Here is a 27,550-nt window from a genome sequence, read left to right as displayed (position 1 = left end):
AAAAACTATAATGTCATATATAAAGCCCCACCATAATATTTGGGCAGCAGAACCCGCACTGCACTGTGGATTGTGGCAGGCATGTCTAAACACTGACTTTCTAAAAAGTCAGAATTTGCATACCTCCCCATGGGATTGGTGCTGAAGTACACTGCTCCAAAATATTAAAGGAACACTTTTTATATCATAAAGTCAGTGAAACTCCTGGGATATTGATCTGGTCAGGTAAGTAGCAGAGGGGGTTGTTCATCAGTTTCAGCTGCTTTGGTGTTATTGAAATTAACAACAGGTGCACTAGATGGGCACCAATGAGACTACCCCTAAAACAGGAATGGTTTTACAGGTGGAGGCCATTGAAATTTTTTTCCCTCCTCATCTTTTCTGACTGTTTTTCACTAGTTTTTGGCTAGGGTCGGTGTCACTACTGGTAGCATGAGGCCATACCTGGACCCTACAGAGGTTGCACAGGCAGTCCAACTCCTCCAGGATGATACATCAATACGTGCCATTGCCAGAAGGTTTGCTGTGTCTCTCAGCACAGTCTCAAGAGCATGGAGGACATTCCAGGAGACAGGCAGTTTCTCTGGGAGAGCTGGACAGGGTCCTAGAAGGTCATTAACCCATCAGCAGGACCGGTATATACTCATATGTGCAAGGAGGAACAGGATGAGCCCTGCCAGAGCCCTACAAAATGACCTCCAGCAGGCCACTGGTGTGAATGTCTCTCACCAAAGAATCAGAAACAGACTTCATGAGGGTGGCCTGAGGGCCCGACGTCCTCTACTGGCACCCTGTCCCTTTCACAGATGAGAGCAGGTTCACCCTGAGCACATGTGACAGACATGAAAGGGTCTGGAGAAGCCGTGGAGAACGTTTTGCTGCCTGTAACATGGTTCAGCATGTGTGTTTTGGTGGTGGATCAGTGATGGTCTGGGGAGGCATATCCATGGAGGGACACACAGACCTCTACAGGCTAGACAATGGCCCCCTGACTGCCATTAGGTATCGGGATGAAATCCTTGGACCCATTGTCAGACCCTACGCTGGTGCAGTGGGTCCTGGGTTCCTCCTGGTGCACGACAATACCTGACCTCACTGATCACTGTGGGGAGAGTATGCAGGCCGTTCCTGGAGGATGAAGGAATTGATACCACTGAATGGCCCCCACCCTCACCTGACCTAAATCCAATAGAACACCTCTGGGATATCATGTTTCGGTCCATCCAACACCACCAGGTTGCATCTCAGACTGTCCAGGAGCTCAGGGATGCCCTGGTCCAGATCTGGGAGGAAATCCCCCAGGACACCATCAGTCGTCTCATTAGGAGCCTCCCCTGACGTTGTCAGGCATGCATACAAGCACGTGGGGGCCATACAAACTAATGAGGACCAATTTGAGTTGCTGCAATGACATTTCAGCAAAATGGATTCGCCTGCTGCATCATTTTTTCACTCTGATTTTTGGGGTGTCTTTAAATTCAGTCATCCGTCGGTCGATCAAGTGTTCCTTTCATTTTCTTGAGCAGTGTATTCTAAGCTAACAATAGTGTGCGCAGCTACATTTTCTGGTGCCTACAGTAATACAAAACATATATATTTATTGTTATACTTCTTTTTTTTTTTCTACATGTTGCCGTATATGACAGGTATACTTTAATATAGTAGCACGGGGCTCTCCAAACTACAGCCCGTGGACCAAATCTACCCTTCTATGGGATTTTATCCAGCCTGCAGCTAGAGTCAGTGGAAAATCATTTATAATCAGTGCACAGACTGAGGATTCATATTAGGGGACACTAATATAAGTGGGGATTCTGATTTAGACACTAGTGTAATGGGGTACTCTTGTGGAGATCCTGATATAAGTGGGGACTGTGATGAGGACCATGAGGCAGGAGGAGATTCTGATGTGTACCTATGTAAGAGGGGACTCTGATGGGGACCATGGTATAAGGGGGAACTTTGATAGGGACCATGATGTAAGGGGTGGAAGGGGGGCTCTAATGGGGACTATAATGTAAGGATGGTCTCTAATGAAGCCCATGGTATAAGGGGGGGACTCTGATGGTAACTATGATGTGGACCATGATGTAAGGGGGGACTCTGATGGAGCCCATGGTATAAGGGGGGACTCTAATGGGAGCCTTGACATGGACCATGATGTAAGGGGGGACTCTGATGGAGCCCATGGTATAAGGGGGGACTCTGATGGGAGCCTTGACATGGACCATGATGTAAGGGGGGACTCTGTTGGAGCTCATGGTATAAGTAGGGACTCTGAGGGGAACTATGATGTGGACCATGATGTAAGGGGAGATTCTGATGGGCACCCTGATATAAGGAGGGAATCTGAGGGAGACCATGACGTAAGGAGGGACTCTGATGGAGACCATGATGTAAGGGGGAACTCTGATGGGCACCATGATGTAAGGGGGGACTCTGGTGGAGCCCATTGTATAAGGGAGGCTCTGATGGGAACCATAATGTGGACTATAATGTAAGGGGGGACTTTGATGATTACAATGATGTGGACCATGATGTAAGGGGGGGGGGGGGGAACTCAGATGGGGACATGATCTAAGGAGGGACTCTAATGGGGAATATGATGAAAGCGGGAACTCTGGTGAAGCACATGGTATAAGGTGGGGGAGGGGACGCTCTCATAAGGACCACGATGTAAGGGGAGGGGGGGGGGTTTATGATGAACATGATGTGGACCATGATGTAAGGGGGGGTTTGATGATGAACACGATGTGGACTATGATGTAAGGGGGGGGGGGCGTTTGATGATGAACATGATGTGGACCATGATGTAAGGGGGGGGGTTTGATGATGAACATGATGTGGACCATGATGTAAGAGGGGAATCTGATGGAGACACTGATAAGGTCTTTCTTTTTTGTTCTAAATTCTATCATTTTAATTCCAACAAAGATGTGTTCATTCATTGATAACTGTGGAGCCCCCCGGAGGTAGCATATTATACTGGCAGGAGAGAAAATGAGCACAAAATACAAGAGCAGAGCTGGTCCATTCCTTCTCAGATGATCCCGAACTGGGACAGTTCATGCAACTCCAGGTGGCTGAACGCCTCCCAAGGACATATAACAGTGATATCTGCAAGATAATGAATAAATATCAATTAGTGATCCAAGGAGTTAACTAATCAAGGATCAATCCATCAATTCCCCTCTGAAAAATGCTAACTGCCTGGCTGCCATACACCCCTAAAACCCTTTCTGCTTGCAGTCTGTAGAATAATGTTCTCATGGTGCCCAATGTTGAGTCAACTTTAAACTACCTTCCAGCTGTGCTCATTTCTAGTTCAATAAACCACACTTGTCAACAACAGCTTCCGATTCCAGAAACCAATCGGAGTGGATCTTTATGGTGGCCCCATGAGGTTTGTTTACAAACAAAACCCGCAAGGATGCAGCTGTCACACAAAGAAAGGTGCTATGACAGCTGAAGCTGGCAGACTGCCTTTGTTACAGTGTGTAAAATAAACAAATGTAACAAATTTAAACAAATGGATCAAAAAACATAAATGTAAAAGAAGTGAAAATGCAAATTAATAAAAACAAAACCGCATAGCCAAAAAAAAAACAAAACTGCAGAAATTATTTAGGCAGGTTAATTAGTGAATGAGTCTATCTCCGTCTGCAGATTTGTTCCAGGTCAGCTGCCGAAGCGACTTAACCCAGCCGGTGAGCATGAGAGCCAGGCGGTTAGCATTTACAGAAAGCAGTCGGCAATGGCCTCCCTTATAGTTTAATGACAGGGTTACTTTAAATGTTACATTACATGACTACCTTTACTGAGCTGTTCTGAACTATTGGCTAAGTCCTGGCACAAAGCGACCTCTGATATACTGACTCCATGCAGCTTCTATCTATCTCTCTACAGGTGGCAGGTGATTACAACCATTAGTGCACTTGCAGTGGAGTACCATCTGTGATACTTTTTTTTTTTTTAAACTACATTAACTGTTAAAGTAGAACTAAAGACAAACCTTTTCTGAATTTTGGATAGACCTAGGGAGTGTTCTAACCCCTGTCAGAATTTATTTTGCCATCCCTGTCTATGCTGGTACACTTATTGTGTAACAATAGAATGCAATGCATAGTTATGGCTAATGTTAATATACTGCCATCTTGTGGAAATTTTGGTTATGGCACCATCCTTTTCTGTGGTCCCTCCCACTTGTGATGTATTTCCTCTTTCTACTTCACTGTCTTCTTGGGAAGGATGAATATAGCTGCTAGTCTTTCGGCCACATGTAATCTGCTCACATTTTGGGGACACATTACCAGGGGCGTCCCTAGGGTTGGTGTCACCTGGTGCGATAACACTTGGTGACACCCCCTCCAACGGTCCCTGCAGAATGGAACGGATCTGCGGATTGAGCATAATGGATCGGACTCCGATCCATTATGCTCCCCTATCCACAGATCTGATCCATCCTGCGGGGATCGTCAGCATGCAACCTATATGTGGTGACACCGGACCCGCTCCACGATAAAGGTAAGTTGTAAAGCAAGCCGACGATCCCCGCAGGATGGATGGGATCTATGGACTGGGGAGCATAATGGATCGGACTCCGATCCATTATGCTCAATTCGCAGATCTGATCTATCCTGCGGGGATCCCCGTGCGGTAGGTGTCACCCGGTGTGGCACGCACGTACCATCCTTTCATTCATCTTTTACATCTTGTTGTCTGCTGTACCTTCTGAATTGAAATCAAGATCCGTGGATGAGAGAAAACAGGTGTTTGGTGAGTTCAGCTATCTGATAAAGACTGTCTGCGGTGATTGTGTCTGCGGTGATTGTATCTGCTTATACAGGCCTAGAGTTCTCAGCAAGGGATAAGTCACTAATACAACAGTTGGGTGTCCCATTGGGGAGATTTCCCTTCACTCCCTGTCCCATAGTCAAAACAGGAAGTGAGAGAAAATCCATTAATGTCCCCAATGGAAATATCCCCCTTTTTTCTAGCCTATCCTGCCCTCAGCTAATAATGGTATCTTCTATTCCTCCTACCAGTCCAAAGTTACTACCTTTTGTACCACTAGCCCTCCCTCCTAGATTGTAAGCTCCCAGGATCAGGGCCCTCCTATCCCTCTTGTATTGAACTGTATTGTGGCTGTATTGTCTCCCGTTATATTGTAAAGTGCTGAGCAAACTGTTGGCACCATAAAAATCCTGTATAAGAATAATAATAATCTTGTTCTGGTGACAACCCAAAATTTGGGGGTTTCTTTTACTTACATAGGTGATAACAGTCACCAGGGCAAATAGAGAAGGTAAATGTCCCTAATGGGGGCACTGACAGCAATAAAAACCTGACAGGTATTCCAATCCCTCTCTACTCTGTCCAAAAGTGTAAATTGCCTTTTAGTTATATTTCAGTTTTTCAGAACAAGCTGTCAGCAGACTATCCTCTTAATCTGGATCAAATACCTAAATGAGCTGGAGGCTTGGCTCACACGAGTGAACTTCATATGTCCAAAGTCGCATGACAAGTCGCAACCCATTTATTTCAATGATACCGATTCCAATCTATGTGACTTTAGTCGCAACATCTTTGAAATAGGTTCCTGCACTACGTTTATGCAACTTTCTGGCGACTTAAGTGCCATACATTATAAATAGAGATGAGCGAATCGAACCAGGCGAAGTGGAATTCGTTTCGAATTTCAGGAAAAATTTGATTCGCGTCGAATCCGAATATTTGCATAATTCGGGTGCGCGAATCGGATTTTTCCCGATCAGCCGGCAAAAGTGTCCCTGCAGAGAGCTCCGCTATTTCTGACAGTTCTCTGACAGTTCCTTTACATGTACAGCGGTTGAAACATTGTATCTATTTGTTTCCATTTAGGATACAGATGTTTTTATTCGGAAATAAATAGATACAATGTTTCAACCGCTGTAAATGTGAAGGAACTGTCAGAGAACTGTCAGAAATAGCGGAGCTCTCTGCAGATACACTTTTTGCTGTACTGGAATACTTCTTCTTTCCATTCTTCTTTTCATTCTTCTCATTCTTCTTTTCATTCTTCTTTTCATTCTTCTTCTCATTCTTCTTTTCATTCTTCTTCTTCTTTTCATTCTTCTTTTCATTCTTCTCATTCTTCTTTTCTTCTTCATGAGAAGAAGAATGAGAAGAAGAATGAAAAGAAGAATGAAAAGAAGAAGAAGAATGAGAAGAAGAATGAAAAGAAGAATGAGAAGGAGAAGAATGAAAAGAAGAATGAGAAGAAGGAGAAGAATGAAAAGAAGAATGAGAAGAATGAAAAGAATGAAAAGAAGAAGAATGAAAAGAAGAAGAAGAATGAAAAGAAGAATGAAAAGAAGAAGAAGAATCTTTTCATTCTTCTCATTCTTCTTTTCATTCTTCTTTTCATTCTTCTTCTTCTTCTTTTCATTCTTCTGCTTCTTTTCATTCTTCTTTTCATTCTTCTTCTTTTCATTCTTCTTCTTCTTCTTTTCATTCTTCTCATTCTTCTTTTCATTCTCCTTCTTCTTCTTTTCATTCTTCTTCTTCTTCTTTTCATTCTTCTTCTTCTTCTTTTCATTCTTCTCATTCTTCTTTTCATTCTCCTTCTTCTTCTTTTCATTCTTCTTCTTCTTCTTTTCATTCTTCTTCTTTTCATTCTTCTTCTTTTCATTCTTCTCATTCTTCTTTTCATTCTTCTTCTCATTCTTCTTTTCATTCTTTTCATTCTTTTCTTCTTCATGAAAAGAAGAATGAGAAGAAGAATGAAAAGAAGAATGAAAAGAAGAAGAATGAGAAGAAGAATGAACAGAAGAATGAAAAGAAGAATGAAAAGAAAAAGAAGAATGAGAAGAAGAATGAAAAGAAGAATGAGAAGAATGAAAAGAAGAATGAGAAGAATGAAAAGAAGAATGAAAAGAAGAAGAAGAATGAAAAGAAGAAGAAGAATGAAAAGAAGAATGAAAAGAAGAAGAAGAAGAATCTTTTCATTCTTCTCATTCTTTTCATTCTTCTTTTCATTCTTCTTCTTCTTCTTTTCATTCTTCTTCTTTTCATTCTTCTTTTCATTCTTCTTCTTCTTCTTCTTCTTTTCATTCTTCTTCTTCTTTTCATTCTTCTTCTTCTTTTCATTCTTCTTTTCATTCTTCTTCTTCTTCTTTTCATTCTTCTTCTTCTTTTCATTCTTCTTCTTTTCATTCTTCTCATTCTTCTTTTCATTCTTCTTTTCATTCTTCTTCTCATTCTTCTTTTCATTCTTCTTCTTCTTCTTTTCATTCTTCTTTTCATTCTTCTCATTCTTCTTTTCTTCTTCATGAAAAGAAGAATGAGAAGAAGAATGAGAAGAAGAATGAAAAGAAGAATGAGAAGAATGAAAAGAAGAAGAATGAAAAGAAGAAGAATGAATGAAAAGAAGAAGAATGAGAAGAAGAATGAAAAGAAGAATGAAAAGAAGAATGAGAAGAATGAAAAGAAGAATGAAAAGAAGAAGAAGAAGAAGAAGAATGAAAAGAAGAAGAAGAATGAAAAGAAGAAGAAGAATGAAAAGAAGAAGAAGAATCTTTTCATTCTTCTCATTCTTCTTTTCATTCTTCTTCTTCTTCTTTTCATTCTGCTTCTTCTTTTCATTCTTCTTTTCATCCTACTTCTTCTTCTTCTTCTTCATCCTCATCCTCATCCTCTTCTTCTTCTTCTGAGGATGAGGATGAAGAAGAAGAAGAAGTAGGATGAAAATAAGAAGAATTCCAAGCCGGCAAAAAGTGTATCTGCAGAGCTCCTCTAAGTGTATCTGCAGAATAGAGGAGCTCTGCAGATACACTTTTTGCCGGCTTGGAATTCTTCTTATTTTCATCCTACTTCTTCTTCTTCTTCTTCTTCCTCTTCCTCTTCATCCTCATCCTCATCCTCTTCTTCTTCTGAGGATGAGGATGAGGATGAAGAAGAAGAAGAAGTAGGATGAAAATAAGAAGAATTCCAAGCCGGCAAAAAGTGTATCTGCAGAGCTCCGCTAAGTGTATCTGCAGAGCTCCGCTAAGTGTATCTGCAGAGCTCAGCAGTTGAAACATTGTATCTATTTGTTTCCATTTATGGAAACAAATAGATACAATGTTTCAACCGCTGTATGGAGTGAATGTCAGAGAACTGTCAGAAATAGGCTATTTCTGACAGTTCTCTGACATTCACTCCTCAACCGCTGTATGGAGTATTGAATGTCAGAGAACTGTCAGAAATAGCCTATTTCTGACAGTTCTCTGACATTCACTCCATACAGAGGTTGAAACATTGTATCTATTTGTTTCCATAAATGGAAACAAATAGATACAATGTTTCAACCGCTGAGCTCTGCAGATACACTTAGCGGAGCTCTGCAGATACACTTTTTGCCGGCTTGGAATTCTTCTTATTTTCATCCTACTTCTTCATCCTCATCCTCATCCTCTTCTTCTTCTGAGGATGAGGATGAAGAAGAAGAAGAAGAAGTAGGATGAAAATAGGAAGAATTCCAAGCCGGGAAAAAGTGTATCTGCAGAGCTCCTCTAAGTGTATCTGCAGAATAGAGGAGCTCTGCAGATACACTTTTTGCCGGCTTGGAATTCTTCTTATTTTCATCCTACTTCTTCTTCTTCTTCTTCTTCCTCTTCATCCTCATCCTCATCCTCTTCTTCTGAGGATGAGGGTGAAGAAGAAGAAGAAGTAGGATGAAAATAAGAAGAATTCCAAGCCGGCAAAAAGTGTATCTGCAGAGCTCCGCTAAGTGTATCTGCAGAGCTCCGCTAAGTGTATCTGCAGAGCTCCGCTAAGTGTATCTGCAGAGCTCAGCGGTTGAAACATTGTATCTATTTGTTTCCATTTATGGAAACAAATAGATACAATGTTTCAACCGCTGTATGGAGTGAATGTCAGAGAACTGTCAGAAATAGCGGAGCTCTGCAGATACACTTAGCGGAGCTCTGCAGATACACTTTTTGCCGGCTTGGAATTCTTCTTATTTTCATCCTACTTCTTCTTCTTCATCCTCATCCTCATCCTCTTCTTCTTCTGAGGATGAGGATGAAGAAGAAGAAGAAGAAGTAGGATGAAAATAAGAAGAATTCCAAGCCGGCAAAAAGTGTATCTGCAGAGCTCCTCTAAGTGTATCTGCAGAATAGAGGAGCTCTGCAGATACACTTTTTGCCGGCTTGGAATTCTTCTTATTTTCATCCTACTTCTTCTTCTTCTTCCTCTTCATCCTCATCCTCATCCTCTTCTTCTTCTTCTGAGGATGAGGATGAAGAAGAAGAAGAAGAAGAAGTAGGATGAAAATAAGAAGAATTCCAAGCCGGCAAAAAGTGTATCTGCAGAGCTCCGCTAAGTTTATCTGCAGAGCTCCGCTAAGTGTATCTGCAGAGCTCCGCTAAGAAATAGCGGAGCTCTGCAGATACACTTTTTGCCGGCTTGGAATTCTCCTTCTCATCCTTCTTCTTCTTCTCATCCTTCTTCTTCTTCTCATCCTTCTCCTTCTTCTCATCCTTCTCCTTCTTCTCATCCTTCTTCTTCTTCTCATCCTTCTCCTTCTTCTCATCCTTTTTCTTCTTCTCATCCTTCTTCTTCTTCTCATCCTTCTTCTTCTTCTCATCCTTCTTCTTCTTCTCATCCTTCTCCTTCTTCTCATCCTTCTCCTTCTTCTCATCCTTCTTCTCATCCTTCTCCTTCTTCTCATCCTTCTTCTCATCCTTCTCCTTCTTCTCATCCTTCTTCTCATCCTTCTCCTTCTTCTCATCCTTCTCCTTCTTCTCATCCTTCTCCTTCTCCTTCTTCTCATCCTTCTCCTTCTTCTCATCCTTCTCCTTCTCCTTCTTCTCATCCTCCTTCTTCTCATCCTTCTCCTTCTTCTCATCCTTCTCCTTCTCCTTCTTCTCATCCTTCTCCTTCTTCTCATCCTTCTCCTTCTTCTCATCCTTCTCCTTCTTCTCATCCTTCTCCTTCTTCTCATCCTTCTCCTTCTTCTCATCCTTCTCCTTCTCCTTCTTCTCATCCTTCTCCTTCTCCTTCTTCTCATCCTTCTCCTTCTCCTTCTTCTCATCCTTCTCCTTCTCCTTCTTCTCATCCTTCTCCTTCTCCTTCTCCTTCCTCATCTCCAAGGGCATTTAAATTAAAGGTACAGTGTTCTGCACTAATTTAAAGGCTCTCTGAAGCCTAGAAACCCTTTTTATAAGTTAAATTCGTAGCGAATAAATTCGCATCGAATCGAATTTCTCCCGCAAATTCGGCAAATCAGCCGAATCGAATTTTTGAATAATTCGCTCATCTCTAATTATAAAGTTGCATGGAAGTCACACTGGAAAATTGTGCAACTTTGGAGTTGCACTAGTGTGACCGAGCCAGAGAGACCCCAAAAAGCTTGTACTGAAAAAGTAATGGTTAGTGCAGATATATCTGACAATTTTTATTTATTCAGGTCATGGTATGGCTGGTAGTAGTTAATCACATTCAACCGGATTTGTTCTGAAATGTTGAAGATATTTCATAGCTTATCCAAGAAGCTTCCTTGGAGCTAATAAGTGTCAGAAAACATTCCCCGACATTTACCTCCACACTGGCAGCATCAAAACATTATTCCAATCATCACGGAATGTGTAAAGGGTAAATGTTTCATGTGCAAGAAGTGGATGGGAGGTGTAAAAGTTGTGGAACCACCGAGTTCTAGTTACGTAATCCCATCCTTGGCATCAGAAAGTCTGCATAGGTGTGGATTCTTTGAGGCACATGGCTAAATACAGAAGGTGTTGAAAGCCCCCACCCCTGGTCAAGGATAGTTGTTGAACAGTTTGACATAGATGGACTTTTACGTCTCTTGTGACCAGGGGCGGAATGACTATTCAGGTGCTCGGGCACTGCCCGAGGGCCCGGGGTCAGTAGGGGGCCCCATGAGATGCCCCTGGTACCTTTCATAGGCTTTGTTGGGTGTGGTTTGTGTGTGGGCGAGGATACAGGGGCCCCATGATCCCCTATTGCCCGGGGGCCCCTTGGGTTGTCAGTCCGGCCCTGCTTGTGACCCAATTATCATCTCTGTCCAAAATGTGGCCCTTACTGTCTTCAAAAGAATGCTAATTTTTCTTAATATTTAGGAAGACTGCTTGGCCTATATAATTTCATTGCATTCCTCACTACACTATACTGCATGTTACTTGGCTGGTGTTTGTGTGTTGGGTCCTTTCGATGAACAAGCCTCTGTCTTGGCATATTACGGGCTTGAAAGACACAGGGATGCAATGTTTGTTAAAGATCCTTCTAAGTTTTTCAAACTCTCCATTTGCATCTACATTTTTTAAAAAGTTAAAAAAAAAAAACCTTGGATAGTATGTGAGGTATAGCTTAGTGGTAGAGCATTTGACTGCAGATCAAGAGGTCCCTGGCTCAACTGCAGGTGCCCACTAGAAAGCATCATCATTGTTTGTGTTGGCAAGCATGAGCCTGCAAACATCTTTTTAGGGACAAATCCAGGAACCATCTTTAAGGCCTCATTGCTGTTTTGAGTCTGTCAGGTCCCATCCTTTGATTTTCAGAATAGGTTGAGAAGCCCAAAGCACTCTGGCTTTGTAGTAGAGAATTCACCTGCAGATTGAGTGGTCCCTGTTATGAATCCAGGTTCCTTCCTAGAAAGCATCATCTTTGCTGATGGCTGTCTGATCACATCCACTGATTTTTGAAAGGTGATCTACAAATATCTTGAGTAGGAGTTAACAAAGAGAAAAAAAACTATTTAAAAAGCTGTGAAACCTGTGGGGGTATAGCTTCAATGTAGTGCATGCAACTGCTGGTTGAGAAGTCTCTGGTTCAAATCCGAGTGCCCCCTGAAAGGCATCCGCTTTCTTTGTATCTTCCAGATCACATACTTTATCTGATGACCTGCAAACGTCTTGTCTAAAATTTATCAAATAGACAGGTTCAAGGAAAGTCATAGCTCTGTGGTAGAGCATTGGACTACAAATCAAGAGATCCCTGTTTCAAATCCATGTGCATCCTGGGAAGCATCATCACCATATTTTGTGTCTACCAGGTCCCAGCCTTTAATTTTCAAAGGATGGCCACCAAGCACCTGTCAGGGAGTTGTCAAAGAGAACGCTAAAAAAAAAACCAAGGCAATGCTAATGGGAGTATAGCTCAGTGATAGAAACAGGTCCCTAGTTCCAATTCAGATGTCTACTAGGGCATATCCTTGTTTTGTGTCTGCCAGTTCACATCCTTTTGATTTTCAAGGGATGGCCTCCAAACTTCTTGTCAGGAAGTTATGAAAGAGAAAAACATGTGTGAGCAGATGGGGGTGTAGCTCAAGGGTAGAGCATTCAACTGTACATGGAGAGGACCCAGGTGCTCCCTAAAAAGCATTATCATTGTTTTGTTTCTCCCAGGTCACATCTTTTGATTTTCAAGCAATAGTCTGCCAATTTCTTTTCTAGGAGCTATCAAAAAGAAACAAAAAATGGTAAAGGATGTGGTATTATAGATCAGTGGTAGAGCATTTGACTAAAGCCTGAGCGGTCCCAGGTTCAAATTTGGGTGCTCCCTGGAAATGTTTGTGCCCACCAGGTCACATCCTTTGACTTTTGAGTAATGACCTGGAAATGTCTTTTATCAAAGAGAAAGAAACAAAGAAAGTATAAAAAGCCTGTGTAAACAATGGTGGATATAGTTTAGTGGTAGAGTGCAGAACAAGTGCTCACTGGTTCAAATCCATGTGTCCCGTGGTCATCATTCTTTGTGTCTGCCAGGTCACGTCCTCAGATTTCTGAGCAGCAAAATAACTTTACAAGAAATTATGAAAGAGAAAGAAACAAAAAGTCGAAAAGCTGTAGAAAAGCATTGGGGTAGCTTAGTGGAAGAGCACTGGATGGTAGAATGATATGGTCCTTTGCTAAATCCAGGATTACCCCAGGAGAAACCTCATAATTGTTCACATCTACCAGGTCACATCCTCTGATTTTTGAACAATGGCCTGCAAATATCTTTTTTTGGGGAGTTATCAAAGAAAAAAGGTTTCAAACAATTCTGTAAGAACATGGAGGTATAGCGCAGTGGTAGAGCACTCGACTGTTGATCAAGAGGTCCCTGGTGCAAATCTTTGTGCCCCTAGAAGGTGTCTTCACTGTGTCCATCAGGTCACACCCACATCAAAGAAAAAAGTAGGAAAGAAAACATAGGTTTTGAATGATGGGCTGAAAATGTCTTGTTTTGAACAGCACCTCCCCCCTCCAAACTACTGATAAAACCCCAAGTGAAAATGCAGGGGATAGCTTGGTGGTTGAGTGTTTTGATTGTCCCTGGCTCAAATCCAGGTGCCACCGGAAAGCATTCCTCTTTGTGCCAACAAACAGGTATGACCTAGATTTCTTGAACAGTCCCCTGAACCTACAGGGAAGAGGAGTCAGCACAAGGGATACATTTTGCTGACTGCACATTCCCACATGGAAGAAAAATATATTTGAAATACTACAATTTTGGTCATATTCAATATATTTCAATAAATAAATATATATATATATACACACACACACACACACACACATATATATATTTTCACACACACATATATATTTTCACACACACACACACATATATATATATATATATATATATATATATATATATATATATATATATATACACACACACACATATATATATATATATATATATATATATATACACCCCCCCACACACACATATATATATATATATATATATATATATATATATATGCGTTTTTATTACAAAATATATGAAAATTATTTTTAAAAATACTTTTCAAATATACTGTATGTCTTTAAAAATACAAATCTACATTTTTGGAATGCATTTACAAATATAGGTAAAAATATATGTTAAATTGACTTTTCTATATGTTAAAAAAATCTGAAGACTATATTTTTAAAAAAATCAATTTTTAAAAATATATATTTGTTTAAATATCTTCTTCTGATTTTTTTTTTTTAGCATATAAAAAAGTCACTTTAACATATATCTTGTAAATGCATTCCAAAAATGTAGATTTGTATTTTTAAAGACATACAGTATATGATAGATAAAAAATAGATTTTTAAAAATATATTTTTTTAAAAAATATATTCTTCAGATTTTTTTTTTTAACATATAAAAAAGTCATTTTAACATATATTTGTAAATGTATTCCAAAAATGTAGATTTGTATTTTTAAAGACATACAGTACATTTGAAATATATTTTTAAAAATATTTTTCATATATTTTGTAATAATAGCGCATTTCAACATGCAGTATATACATATATATTTTGAAATATATTGAACATGGCCAAAGTTTTAGTATTTCAAATATATTTTTCTTCCATAGGGGTTATGTCCCTTGTGCTCCTTAGTTGTACTAACCCCTGCTGTACCTGAAGATCGTGGAGGTGGGGAAGGTGGGGGTATGTTCCTGGTGCTCATTGGAATTGAGGAAGTGGCTAGAATCCTGAAACGTCTTCAACATTACAGAATGAGTCCAGTTGAATGTCACCAAATACTACCAGCTAGATTAGTGCAAATCAAAAACATTTGCGCGGGAAGTACTCAACTGTATGGCACAAAAAATGAAAACAGAAAACAACTCAATGCCTCCCATTGCTGAATATTCGGCAAAACCAACACCAATAAAACCAAGATCACATTTGCCTTTTCTTCATCCGCTCCCCCACATGTGACCCTCTGTTCACATTTATGCGGCCCTGCGAGACGCGTTTTGCTCGAGCACTAGAGCCCATTCATTTGAATGGATTCCCGTGCCCCGTGACACGCAGTGAAAGAAGTCCCTGCACTTCTGAAAACGCAGCGCGCATGGAAACCTCGATTCCCAGTACGGTTGCGTTTTTTCAGTGCGGGCGGCGTGCCATTAGAACTAATGTCATCTGCCCGCGGGTCCGCATTTCTCTGTGCGGGTGGTGCGGCTGCATGGATTTTCATGCGGATCCGCAGCGGCATCACCCACACAGATGTGAACCTAGGGTCAAGGATTTGTTTTTAAAAGGAAAACCCTTATCTATTTTCAGCAAGCAGATTCGGAATTATTATTAGAATGTTTTGATTAAAACATAATTGACTTTCATTGCTTGTGGCTGCAAGGGGGCTTGCAGAGCAGCCCCATTCACTTGTATGGGTTGCATTTGGTGGGCTCTAACACATGCCAAAAGTGACCAGGGTACAGGGGCGGACAGACCATTTGGAAACTCGGGCACTGCCCGAGGGCCCGGGGTCAGTAGGGGGCCCCATGAGATGCCCCTGGTACCTTTTTCATAGGTTTTTTGAGTTTGGGCAAGGACACAGGGGGCCCATGATCCCCTATTGCCCGGGGGCCCCATGAGTTGTCAGTCCGCCCCTGCCAGGGTATAATTCCTGCCAAAGCATTGCAACTGCAGCGAACAGCATGTGCACACCCCAGGCCACTAAAGGGGTTAGTGGGCAAGCAGCATTGAAACTGTGACTCGATTGCCAGGTTTTACCACCCCCCAACCTTTTGTGTGATCGAGTGCTAGAAAGATTATGCATTCCCTTGGGCTTCGTTCACATGTGAAGCTGAGGGGCAGTAGAACCAGGAGGTTGAGTCGCGGCTGTACCGCCCCCCCCCCCAACTGTACCTTAATACAGCAGCTCATGGCTGTACAAATGTCACATCTGCGATGTTGTGCTTTGTGGCCGCAGCAAAACTTAAACTGCATGTCACATTTGGTGGCCAGTGCTGCTGCCAAATGTGACTATTCCAGCTGTTTGGTGTTGTGCCACGATTGTGGCACCATAGTATGGCAGGTATAGGCCTCCTCGGTGCCTGGCAAACACCTCCTGAAAAGTGTTCCAAGCATAGATCACTTTTCAGAGGAGACACAGTCCCTACCCCTCTTGTGAACAGGCCCTTACAAAAGTATCTAAATCAATGCAGACTGTATACTGTATTTTGTTGCTTTTGTGTAATTTTTATAGTATTAGTGCATTAACCAAATCCACCACTAGGTGTCAGCCTCGGCCTATACAATACAGCTGTTGGATGGCATTCACATGCTGAGAAGTATTGCTGTAGCTTTGTGCCTTGCCATGCTGTCCAGTAGGGATGTGTGAACCTGTCCAGGTTTGATTTGTGGCCACTTAAGTGAAAAAATTCAGAAAATCTGGATTTTTCCTTGAATCCTATAAGTCTCTAGAAGGGGTGGATCTTGATATTGCTCCTTTTGTGGGGCTAATAAAGCTCTTCTAAAAAAAAAAAAAGAGGCATTGGAACCTGCACACTGCAATAAGGGACATGTACCAATCTAAGAATGAAACAAAATAATAATAAATAATAAAAAACCTATATCAGAGAGAGAGCCTTTTCTTGTGACTTTGAGGGCCACAATGAATACACACAGCTCAAATAAATGAAAGGAACACTTTTTAATCCGAGTCTAGCATCAAGTCAATGAAAACTCCTGGGATATTGATCTGGTCAGGTAAGTAGCAGAGGGGGTTGTTAATCAGTTTCAGCTGCTTTGGTCTTAATGAAATTAACAACAGGTGCACTAGATGGGCAACAATGAGACGACCCCCAAAACAGGAATGGTCTTACAGGTGGAGGCCACTGACATTTTTTTCCCTACTCATCTTTTCTGACTGTTTTTCACTAGTTTTGCATTTGGCTAGGGTCAGTGTCACTACTGGTAGCATGAGGCCATACCTGGACCCTACAGGGGTTGCACAGGCAGTTCAACTCCTCCAGCATGGCACATCAATACATGTCATTGCCAGAAGGTTTGCTGTGTCTCCCAGCACAGTCTCAAGAGCATGGAGGAGATTCCAGGAGACAGTCAGTTACTCTAGGAGAGCTGAACAGGGCCATAGAAGGTCCTTAACCCATCAGCAGAACTGATATCTGCTCCTTTGTGTAAGGAGGAACAAGATGAGCGCTGCCAGAGCCCTACAAAATGACCTCCAACAGGCCACAGGTGTGAATGTCTCTGACCAAACAATCAGCAACAGATTTCATGAGGGTGGCCTGAGGGCCCGACATCCTCTAGTGGGCCCTGTGCTTACTGCTCGGCACCACAGAGCTCGATTGGCATTTACCATTGAACACCAGAATTGGCAGGTCCACCACTGGCACCCTGTGCTTTTCACAGATGAGAGCAGGTTCACCCTGAGCACATGTGACAGACGTGAAAGAGTCTGGAGAAGCCACGGAGCACATTCTGCTGCCTGTAACATGGTTCACCATGACCATTTTGGTGGTGGGTCAGTGATGGTCTGGGGAGGCATATCCGTGGAGGGACGCACAGACCTCTACGGGCTAGACAATGGCACCCTGACTGCCATTAGGTATCGGGATGAAATCCTTGGACCCATTGTCAGACCCTACGCTGGTGGCAGGGGGTCTTGGGTTCATCCTGGTGCACGACAATGCCCGGCCTCATGTGGGGAGAGTATGCACGCAGTTCTGCAGGATGAAGGAATTGATACCATTGAATGGCCCCCACGCTCTCCTGACCTAAATCCAATAGAACACCTCTGAGATATCATGTTTCGGTCCATCGGACGCCACCAGGTTGCACCTTAGACTGTCCAGGAGCTCAGTGAGGCCCTGGTCCAGATCTGGGAGGAAATACCCCAGGACACCATCCGTGGTCTCATTAGGAGCCTCCCCCGACGTTGTCAGGCATGCATACAAGCACGTGGGGGCCATACAGACTACTGAGGACCATTCTGAGTTGCTGCAATGACATTTCAGCAGAATGGACTCGCCTGCTGCATCATTATTTCACTTTGATTTTCAGGGTGTCTTTGAATTCAGTCCTCTGTAGATTGATAATTCTCATTTCCAACAAACAATGGGGCATCCTTACGTTCCTGACACATCACCCAGTCCATATCAGTATAGATATCCAGCAGGACATTTGTCCCCATTGAGATCTGATGTGTTTTCAAAGTGTTCCTTTCATTTTTTTGAGCAGTGTACATAAATCCTTTAAATTACAGGTTTGGGGGGATGTGTGGAAGCTGTACAAGGCGTTATGGAACAGTATGATGTTTATGGACAGCCTCAAAGAGAAGATGGGGGAAGAGAGTGCACTAGGAAAGCTGGCAGACAATTGGTTGCCCTTCACATGGGAGGATGTAGGTGTAGAAGGTTTTGACTATCTGCTGGGCATTCTGTGACTGTGTTGTTCAGCCACTTTGTAAAAAAAGGTTACATGTACCCAGGGCTTTTTTTCTTAGAAAATAGGGTGCAGGAACTTCAAGTGCTACCAAAGGTTCTTTTTTTTTTTTTTTAAATAACAAACATGTTATACTTACCTGCTGTGTGCAGTGGTGTTGCACAGAGCAGCCTGGATCCTCCTCTTTTTAGGTCCCCCGCCTGTGCTCCTGGCTCCTTCTTTCTGTCTAGTGCCCCCATAGCAAGCAGCTTGCTATGGGGGCACTCGCTGTTCAGTGTGTCCATTCACACATGGAGCCATGTCACATTGATAGATCGTGATGGGGCTCAGGTAAATGTTTGGGGGGCACTGCTGCACACAGGTTTTTTACCTTCATGCACAGAATGGGTAAAATACCTTGAGCCTTTACAACCGCTTTAACCACGACCCCCCCAAAACCCCCTTTCCCCCAACACACACCCTCCAAACTGCATTAAATAACGGGTTTAGTCAATTTCAGCAGAAGGGTCTTATATACAGAATGCAGAGTACAGAGTTGGGGGGGGGGGGTTAAACACAGAGTTTGGAGGTGAGCTATGTACATAGTGTACAGTTTATGAGTGCACTGCATGCAGAATTCAGTGGTGTGTTGCATACAGAGTGCAGAGTTCAGGGGTGTGCTGCATCCAGAGGGCAGAGTTCAGGGGTGTGCTGCATCCAGAGGGCAGAGTTCAGGGGTGCGCTGCATCCAGAGTGCAGAGTTCAGGGGTGCACAACACACAGAGTGCAGAGTTCAGGGGTGTGCTGCATCCAGAGTGCAGAGTTAAGGGGTGCACTGCATACAGAGTGCAGAGTTAAGGGGTGCACTGCATACAGAGTGCAGAGTTCAGGGGTGAGCTGCATCTAGTGTGCAGAGTTCAGGGCTGCACAACACACAGAGTGCAGAGTTCAGGGGTGTGCTGCATCCAGAGTGCAGAGTTCAGGGGTGCGCTGCATCCAGAGTGCAGAGTTCAGGGGTGCGCTGCATCCAGAGTGCAGAGTTCAGGGGTGCGCTGCATCCAGAGTGCAGAGTTCAGGGGTGCGCTGCATCCAGAGTGCAGAGTTCAGGGGTGCGCTGCATACAGAGTGCAGAGTTCAGGGGTGCACAACACACAGAGTGCAGAGTTCAGGGGTGTGCTGCATCCAGAGTGCAGAGTTAAGGGGTGCACTGCATACAGAGTGCAGAGTTAAGGGGTGCGCTGCATCCAGAGTTCAGGGGTGCACTGCATCCAGAGTGCAGAGTTCAGGGGTGCGCTGCATTCAGAGTGCAGAGTTAAGGGGTGCGCTGCATCCAGAGTTCAGGGGTGCACTGCATCCAGAGTGCAGAGTTCAGGGGTGCGCTGCATACAGAGTGCAGAGTTCAGGGGTGCACAACACACAGAGTGCAGAGTTCAGGGGTGTGCTGCATCCAGAGTGCAGAGTTCAGGGGTGCGCTGCATCCAGAGTGCAGAGTTCAGGGGTGCGCTGCATCCAGAGTGCAGAGTTCAGGGGTGCGCTGCATCCAGAGTGCAGAGTTCAGGGGTGCGCTGCATCCAGAGTGCAGAGTTCAGGGGTGCGCTGCATCCAGAGTGCAGAGTTCAGGGGTGCACAACACACAGAGTGCAGAGTTCAGGGGTGTGCTGCATCCAGAGTGCAGAGTTAAGGGGTGCACTGCATACAGAGTGCAGAGTTAAGGGGTGCGCTGCATCCAGAGTTCAGGGGTGCACTGCATCCAGAGTGCAGAGTTCAGGGGTGCGCTGCATTCAGAGTGCAGAGTTAAGGGGTGCGCTGCATCCAGAGTTCAGGGGTGCACTGCATCCAGAGTGCAGAGTTCAGGGGTGCGCTGCATACAGAGTGCAGAGTTCAGGGGTGCACAACACACAGAGTGCAGAGTTCAGGGGTGAGCTGCATCTAGTGTGCAGAGTTCAGGGCTGCACAACACACAGAGTGCAGAGTTCAGGGGTGCGCTGCATGCAGAGCTCAGGGGTGTGCTATCTTCTTCCACAGTTGTTTACCTTTACATCTACCATCCCCATCTCACTTTCACCCATCTTTAGCTCTGACTTCTGCATGCAACCCCCCTCCACTATGCCCATCTCCCCCACCCCCCCCCCCCTTTACAAGCTCCACCCTCTTCCACACGTTCTACTTTTGTTGCTGTATTAATCTGGAGCACCCAACCAGCTCTAGTACCTCCCTGAACACTGTAGGTGGCTCTTCCTCTCTAACTTGCAGGGAGATCATCGGGTGGAGGTGTCAATATCCGCACTGCACCCTGGACACCTGCATCTCCCTTGTCCTCATCCTGCACTCAGGAGATCAGATCTGTGGGAGCCGTTGGTAGAGAAGCTGCCATTTGTAAATACAGAAGACAGACTTCTGTGTTTACAAGTGAGACTGGTGAGCAGGGAGAAGAAGGCCTGAGCCAGAGGTGGTTCCACCAAGTTCCAGCTGAAGAAAAGTCCTGCATGTACCTTTCTTCCAGTGTGTACAGCCCCACCACTGCTTTGTCCTGTAGCACCTGCTTGCCCCCTACTATTGCCACTCACAGCACCTCTGCCTCTCATTTTGGGCCTTCCTCTCAGTTTTAGTATTTTCTGGGGAGGTGAATGGAATGCCTAGCTTTTACTAAAATTATGGGGAGTGAATTATGGGGGAAGGGGTTAATTTTGGTGCACTAGACCTGCTGCTGCATAAATAGGGCACCTTTAACAACAGTTTATGCTGCACACCCCAAACCTAAAAAAGGCCACAGCAGGACAATATAACATAAAATCCCCCCGCCTTCCCCCACCCATACTTATTTCAGTGACTCCGAAAGGGTTGAAGCCACTAGATGACCATGACGAGGAGGCGGCTAACAGGACTGATGGTTCGGCAATTTCAACCTGGTTTGCCTTAGAAGTTTACCAATAACAAAGCACCCAAAGTACTTATTCCTTCCTCAATTGTCCCTCTTTTTTGTCTGATGTACTGACCTCTAAAACAAATGTTTTATTTAATTGCCAAAATTGTTATACTACACTATGTCCAGGGGCGGACTGACCATTTGGAAACTCGGGCACTGCCCAGGGCCCGGGGTCAGTAGGGGGCCCCATGAGATGCCCCTGGTACCTATTTCATAGGCTTTTTTGAGTTTGGGCAAGGATACAGGGGCCCCATGATCCCCTATTTCCCGGGGGCCCCATGAGTTGTCAGTCCGCCCCTGACTAAGTCATTCATCTAACCAGTTTTATCAACCTTTTTAACACAGAGGAAACACCTTTTCCTACAAAGTACCATATCTACAACTCGTGATACATTAGTGTGATGGTCAGTGGGAAGACCGCTCCTTACACGTGTGGTCAGTGGGAAGAATTGGTCCCTTACAGGTAGCTAATAAGAGCAATGGTGTCAGTGGGAACTTATCTGAGAGGCTGAAAATACTCACTGCTCATGGAACCCCGAGCAACCTCTGGAGGAACCTTACGGTCCCACCAAACCCTGGCAGAGAAACCCCGATCTAACATCCAAATAATTATTTTTGGTATTTTGAAAAGCTGGTGTAAAGGAAACGTAGTGATGGAAAAAAGACCCACGTGGGTTCAAGAAATCATTTTCTGCATATTAATTCATCATTTTCCATGTAACCTGGGGTGTGCCTAGCGGTCCTTTGCCTACATACTTTGTGCTAATCAGTGTCCCTCTTTCTCATATACAAATGTTGAGAGGTTTTGCAGCAAGCTGATCCATCTGGCCAGTAAGAGGTTAATACACATTTAATTTTATTAGGTAAGTAAATCGGGATTATGCTCTCTCGTCATCATGTTCTGATGGCACTAATCCTTATTTTCTTGTCTATGGGGAGATGCATGGGAGGGATAAGGAGCTTATTTTTAACAAAAATCCTCTTACTCGCTGTGCATTTTGTCAGCAAAGAATAAAACAATGGAATACAGGAGACAAAAAAAAATGCACTGCTGCCCAGTTTACCAAATTCTTCTGTAAAGGGTTTGCAAAGTTTTGTGGTTGCAGCTGTGAGAGGCTAAATGTCTACAGACGATGAGCGGAGTGTATAAGGAGCAGCATACACTCACCGGCCACTTTATTAGGTACACCTTGCTAGTGCCAAGAAAATATCCCCCACACCATTACACCACCAGTCTGAGCCATTGATACAAGGCAGGATGGATCCACCACACCATGACACCACCACTACCAGCCTGAACCAATGATACAAGGCAGGATGGATCCACCACACCATTACACCACCACCACCACCAGTCTGAGCCATTGATACAAGGCAAGATGGATCCACCACACCATGACACCACCACCACCAGTCTGAACCATTGATACAAGGCAGGATGGATCCACCACACCATTACACCACCACCAGTCTGAGCCATTGATACAAGGCAGGATGGATCCACCACACCATGACACCACCACTACCAGCCTGAACCAATGATACAAGGCAGGATGGATCCACCACACCATGACACCACCACCACCACCAGTCTGAACCATTGATACAAGGCAGAATGGATCCACCATACCATGACACCACCACCACCAGTCTGAACCATTGATACAAGGCTGGATGGATCCACCACACCATGACACCACCACCAGTCTGAACCGTTGATAAAAGGCAGGATGGATCCACCACACCATGACACCACCACCACCAGTCTGAACCATTGATACAAGGCCGGATGGATCCACCACACCATGACACCACCACCAGTCTGAACCGTTGATAAAAGGCAGGATGGATCCACCACACCATGACACCACCACCAGTCTGAACCATTGATACAAGGCAGGATGGATCCACCAAACCATGACACCACCACCACCAGTCTGAACCATTGATACAAGGCCGGATGGATCCACCACACCATGACACCACCACCACCAGTCTGAACCGTTGATAAAAGGCAGAATGGATCCACCACACCATGACACCACCACCACCAGTCTGAACCATTGATACAAGGCCGGATGGATCCACCACACCATGACACCACCACCAGTCTGAACTGTTGATAAAAGGCAGGATGGATCCACCACACCATGACACTACCACCAGTCTGAACCATTGATACAAGGCCGGATGGATCCACCACACCATGACACCACCACCAGTCTGAACCATTGATACAAGGCAGGATGGATCCATGCTTTCATGTTATTTATGCCAAATTCTGACACTACCATCTGAATATTGCAGCTGAAACAGTCTGTCCATTCTCCTCTGACCTCTAACATCCACAAGGCATTTTTGTCCACACAACCGCCGCTCACTGGATATTTTCTCTTTTTCTGCTGATTCTCTGTAAACCCTAGAGATGGTTGTGTGTGATAATCCCAGTAGATCAGCAGTTTTTGAAATATTCAGACCAGCCCGTCTGGCACCAACAACGTTCAAAGTCCCTTTTCTTCCCCATTCTTATGCCCGGTTTGAACTTCAGCAAGAAAAGGTTAGTCTGCCTATTGGGTTTTCAATGTCTCCACAAATGTTCCACTAGTCAACATTGTGTTGAAGCTCTCCACCTGTGAGAATACCACTCACCTGAAGAACTGACCTCCAAGTTATTGGTAGATCTTTCTACACCAGATACACAAATGACTCTCAATGTAATGCATCACATTAATGTGATGTGATCACAGTGGCTCCCATCCACATAGCAGTGTTCTTCATCAAATACAGTATATGTTTCTCAAACAAAGCAAAAACTCCAGATAGCGTAACCCCACATTATTTACATTCTAAAACCAAATGAAAATGTCAAATCACACCTTAAAAGTACTCTAAAGTTAATTATGCACAATTAAAGTATACGTCAATTCAGAAGTTCTAGGGGCCGCCTCATGTAGGATGGTAACAATGCTAGAAACGCAAACCATGATGATGAGGGTTGGTTCCAACTTGTTTGTTTCCTCATTTTGACTTCATCAGGACAGGTTATTCTGACCTGATGAAATCGGAAGGACAAAACACATAGGTGTCCCTGTGTAGAATCATAACAATGCCAGAGAAGCACAACAAGATAACATTAGGTTAGTTCTATCCTATGTATTTAGTCATTAGGACTTTATCACAAGTGTTCCTGAGGAAGTCGGGATGACAAAATGCATATGTATCATTGTGTAGTCGTGTAACCATGCCAGAGCCACACAACACGATGATGAAGGTTAGTCCTGACTGATTTGATTTATCATACTGACTTCATGAAGTCAGATTATTCTGATCTGATGAAGTCAGAGTGAAAAAACACATAGATCTCCTATGCATTTTGTCATTCTGACTTCAGAAATGTTCCTGATTAAATCAGAATGATAAAACACATAGGTCTCCTTGTGAAGAAGTGTAACAATGCCAGAGAAGCACAACTTGATGATTGAAATGCAGCTGGTTCGGCAGGAATCGGACAAATTTTGGTCTATCTATGGGCAGGCTGGTTGTACAGAAGTCAATCTATTGATCAATTTCAGTACAACCAGCCTGTCGGGGGTTTTTGGACCTGATCATTGCTGGCGGCTATAGCAACCACCAGTGATCATTGTATTCTGCCGGTGGGGAAGCTCCCTGCACTGCCAGCAAGCAGAATACAATAGTGCTGCAGAAGGGATTCCCCTATCAACACTGACTGAATCAAGCAAATTTCTTGCATAATGTATGCCTTAGAGCATGGGTGTCAAACTGGCAGCCCTCCAGCTGTTGCCAAACTACAAGTCCCATGAGGCATTGCAAGATTGACAATTACAAGCATTTCTCCCAAAGGCAGAGGCATTATGAAACTTGTAGTTTCGCAACAGCTGGAGGGCCGCCAGTTTGACACCCTGCCTTAGAGTAATCTGGTTTCAAATTCATATAAATTACATGATTTTGGATTTTATATTTATTTATTCTTTTATTTCTAATGTTAATGTTTTTATATATTCTTTTTATCATACTGTAACCCTAATGAAGGGGGTGGATTGAGGCCCCCGAAACACGTTGGGGTTAAATGTACAACATGTTTGGAATAAACTCTCTAGTCTGGATTTCAACATTTTGGTGTAGCACTCCAATCTTTTGATCCAATCAGCCAAGTAGATAGCAGCTTGCATATTTCTCTCAGTACTTGTTTCCCTTAAGCTGACCTTATTTATGTTTGTTTGTTTTTTTTAAAGTACAGATTTCCCGTAACTCACCTGTTCCTAGTCCATCCATCCCTGGAATTTCGTCTCCAAAACTAGTTTAATAAAACAGAAAACAGTGTAAGTAAAAACACCACACATTTTATGAAAGAGGTCTAATTACATTTAGTCCCTGCCCCTGAGGAGCTCACACTCCACTGTGCCTACCAGAGTCTGGCACACATACACATTAGTGGTCAATATTTATGTTTTTTGAGATTGTGGGTGAAAAGAGGAGCCAAGTCACATCAATAAAGGCAGAAGGTGCAATGGTCATGTGAAAATCAAACCCACAATTAAACTTTCTTGATTTTTTTTTTCTTTAGGTCACATGTCTTGTGCAGCAAAAGCAACAGCAACAGAGCTTGGGACAAACGATCACACTGCCAAATGGGCCCTGAGGATTATCTCAGTCATTTTTAAAAATAATGAAATATGTTACATGTGACCCCAGCCAAAATCATTTTAATCTGCACCAATACTGGGACAGGGTTGTCCAAGCAACCAAGGGCAAGGATTCCATGCCAGCTCTCCATTGTTAATACATGCCGTAGAATGGGTGTAACACCCAGTGTCCATTCTCTTCCCCCTTGCTTCACTACACCCAAGGCAGCTGGCCCTTCTGCCCACCCCTTGTCCTGGCCCTGATCCACACCTATTTCCAGACACATTTTATATGACTGTTTTGTATAGAGCAGGGACGGTTTAGAACCTAGATTTTTACAGATGTAGAGGCCTCAGTGGAGAGATTTCCCCTCATTTCCTGTCTGAGGACAACATAATTACATACTTACCAACATTATGGGACACTGTTAACACTGTCCACTCTCCACATTTGGTCCACCCACTTTAAAGGTGGGGGAACCAAAATTATGCCAGATTTAGAAAATGGTACCACCCAGATCCCATATCTAAATTTTAAGGGACCATCCATCACGCCTACTTTATGGGATGGTCTCACCATACCTAGGAGTGCATTTAGAATTTGTGCTGCCCTAGGCAACTCAAATAAATTTGATGCCCCCACCGCCCACCAGCCCCCCACTTGCAACCCCACTCTGCACACCACAGCCCCCTCGAACCCCCCCAGAAAGAGGCTCGCCATCACAGTGGCTGCCTTCCCAAAGCCTCATGGCCGCTCCCATGGCTCCCAGGAGAACGGCCCACAGCTCTCATTCCTCTCTGCTGCCCAGCCCCATTGCCCAGGAGAACAGGCATCCCTTCTTCCAGGGAGCAGCGCTCCCCTCACTCCGCTCTGCAGCCCAGCCCCGGTGCCCGTGGCAAATACACCCCTGATTATACCCCATTCCTAAATAAGCAAGGCCACCCATTCTCATCCCAGATACCCAAATAAATGCCTTTTTGAGTTACTGTTCAGGACTGTCCTAGACAGTTGGCATGTATGCAATCAGCATAATTGATAAATGTAGGCAAACCATGAGTTGTAACTAACCCTAGGTTCACACCCATGCGGCCATGCGGGCCTCGTTTTGCACGGGCACAAGAGCCCATTCATTTAAATGGACTCCCGTGCCCCGTGACACGCAGGGAAAGAAGTCCCTGCACTACTCTGGAAAACACAGCCCACACGGGCACCTCGGTTCCCAGTACGGTTGCTTTTCCCAGTGCGGGCGGCGTGCCATTAGAACTAATGACACCCGCCCACGGGTCCGCAATTCTCTGTGCGGGTGGTGCGGCTGCACGGATTTTCATGCGGATCCACAGCGGCACCATCCGCACAGATATGAACCGGGGGTAAAATAATTTTACATGTTTCCTTAAAAAACGCTGTGAATTATATACTTTTTTTCTTACCCTAAAATTCCCTTCTTCGGAGGTTTGCTTTTAAACTCTTTGGACTTCCTTTGTTTAAACCTTGGAGCTTTCTTGGAAGTCGGCCCCGCTTTGGCTTTCCCTTCTTGGACGTCCAAAGTTGTCGTCAGCTCATTGACTTTCATTAAGCCATTCGGTTCGGCTTCTCCTGCAGCATTCTCCTCTCCGGCATTCTCCTCTCCTTCCTCCTTGTCATCTTCATTGGTCGCTTCTGCATTGGCATCAGCTTTCGCCCCTTCATCACCCACATCTTCTGCACTGCCTTCAATGGTATCCTGCCCCAGCATAGATCGTGATGGTGTCTGGTGTGCCTGGCTGAGGATATCTGTAAAGGATATGGCTGCTTCGACTTTATGGTTTTCATCGTCCTCTGGCTTTTCTGAGGGTGTTT

The 27,550-nt window shown here is 44.0% G+C and overlaps 1 protein-coding gene across 1 annotated transcript; it reads right to left on the bottom strand.

The window, feature by feature from the left end:
* Positions 1-2,909: 2,909 nt before the first annotated feature.
* On the bottom strand, positions 2,910-27,550 carry LOC149440672 (retinal cone rhodopsin-sensitive cGMP 3',5'-cyclic phosphodiesterase subunit gamma-like). The gene is made up of 3 exons (XM_089658260.1): positions 27,142-27,550; positions 25,342-25,382; positions 2,910-3,117 (listed from the first exon to the last, which is right to left on the bottom strand). The coding sequence occupies exons 1-3, from the start codon at positions 27,444-27,446 to the stop codon at positions 3,041-3,043; spliced, it is 423 nt and encodes a 140-aa protein (XP_089514386.1). The 5' UTR covers positions 27,447-27,550; the 3' UTR covers positions 2,910-3,040.

The sequence above is a fragment of the Staurois parvus genome, unplaced genomic scaffold (genome assembly GCF_062004578.1).
Source record: "Staurois parvus isolate SC_StPar_1 unplaced genomic scaffold, SC_StPar_1.0 ptg001060l, whole genome shotgun sequence".
In the NCBI taxonomy this organism is placed as follows: Eukaryota; Metazoa; Chordata; class Amphibia; order Anura; family Ranidae; genus Staurois; species Staurois parvus.
Note: the sequence above shows the minus strand (reverse complement) of the source record. Positions and strands in the feature narration are given on the sequence as shown.

Coding starts and splice junctions, on each gene's coding strand:
- LOC149440672 (XM_089658260.1), bottom strand. CDS start 27,446: ATGCTGGGGCAGGATACCATTGAAGGCAGTGCAGAAGATGTGGGTGAT. Junction 25,383..27,141: donor CCGAAGAAGGGAATTTTAGG/GTAAGAAAAAAA, acceptor TTATTAAACTAG/TTTTGGAGACGAAATTCCAG. Junction 3,118..25,341: donor GATGGATGGACTAGGAACAG/GTGAGTTACGGG, acceptor ATTATCTTGCAG/ATATCACTGTTATATGTCCT.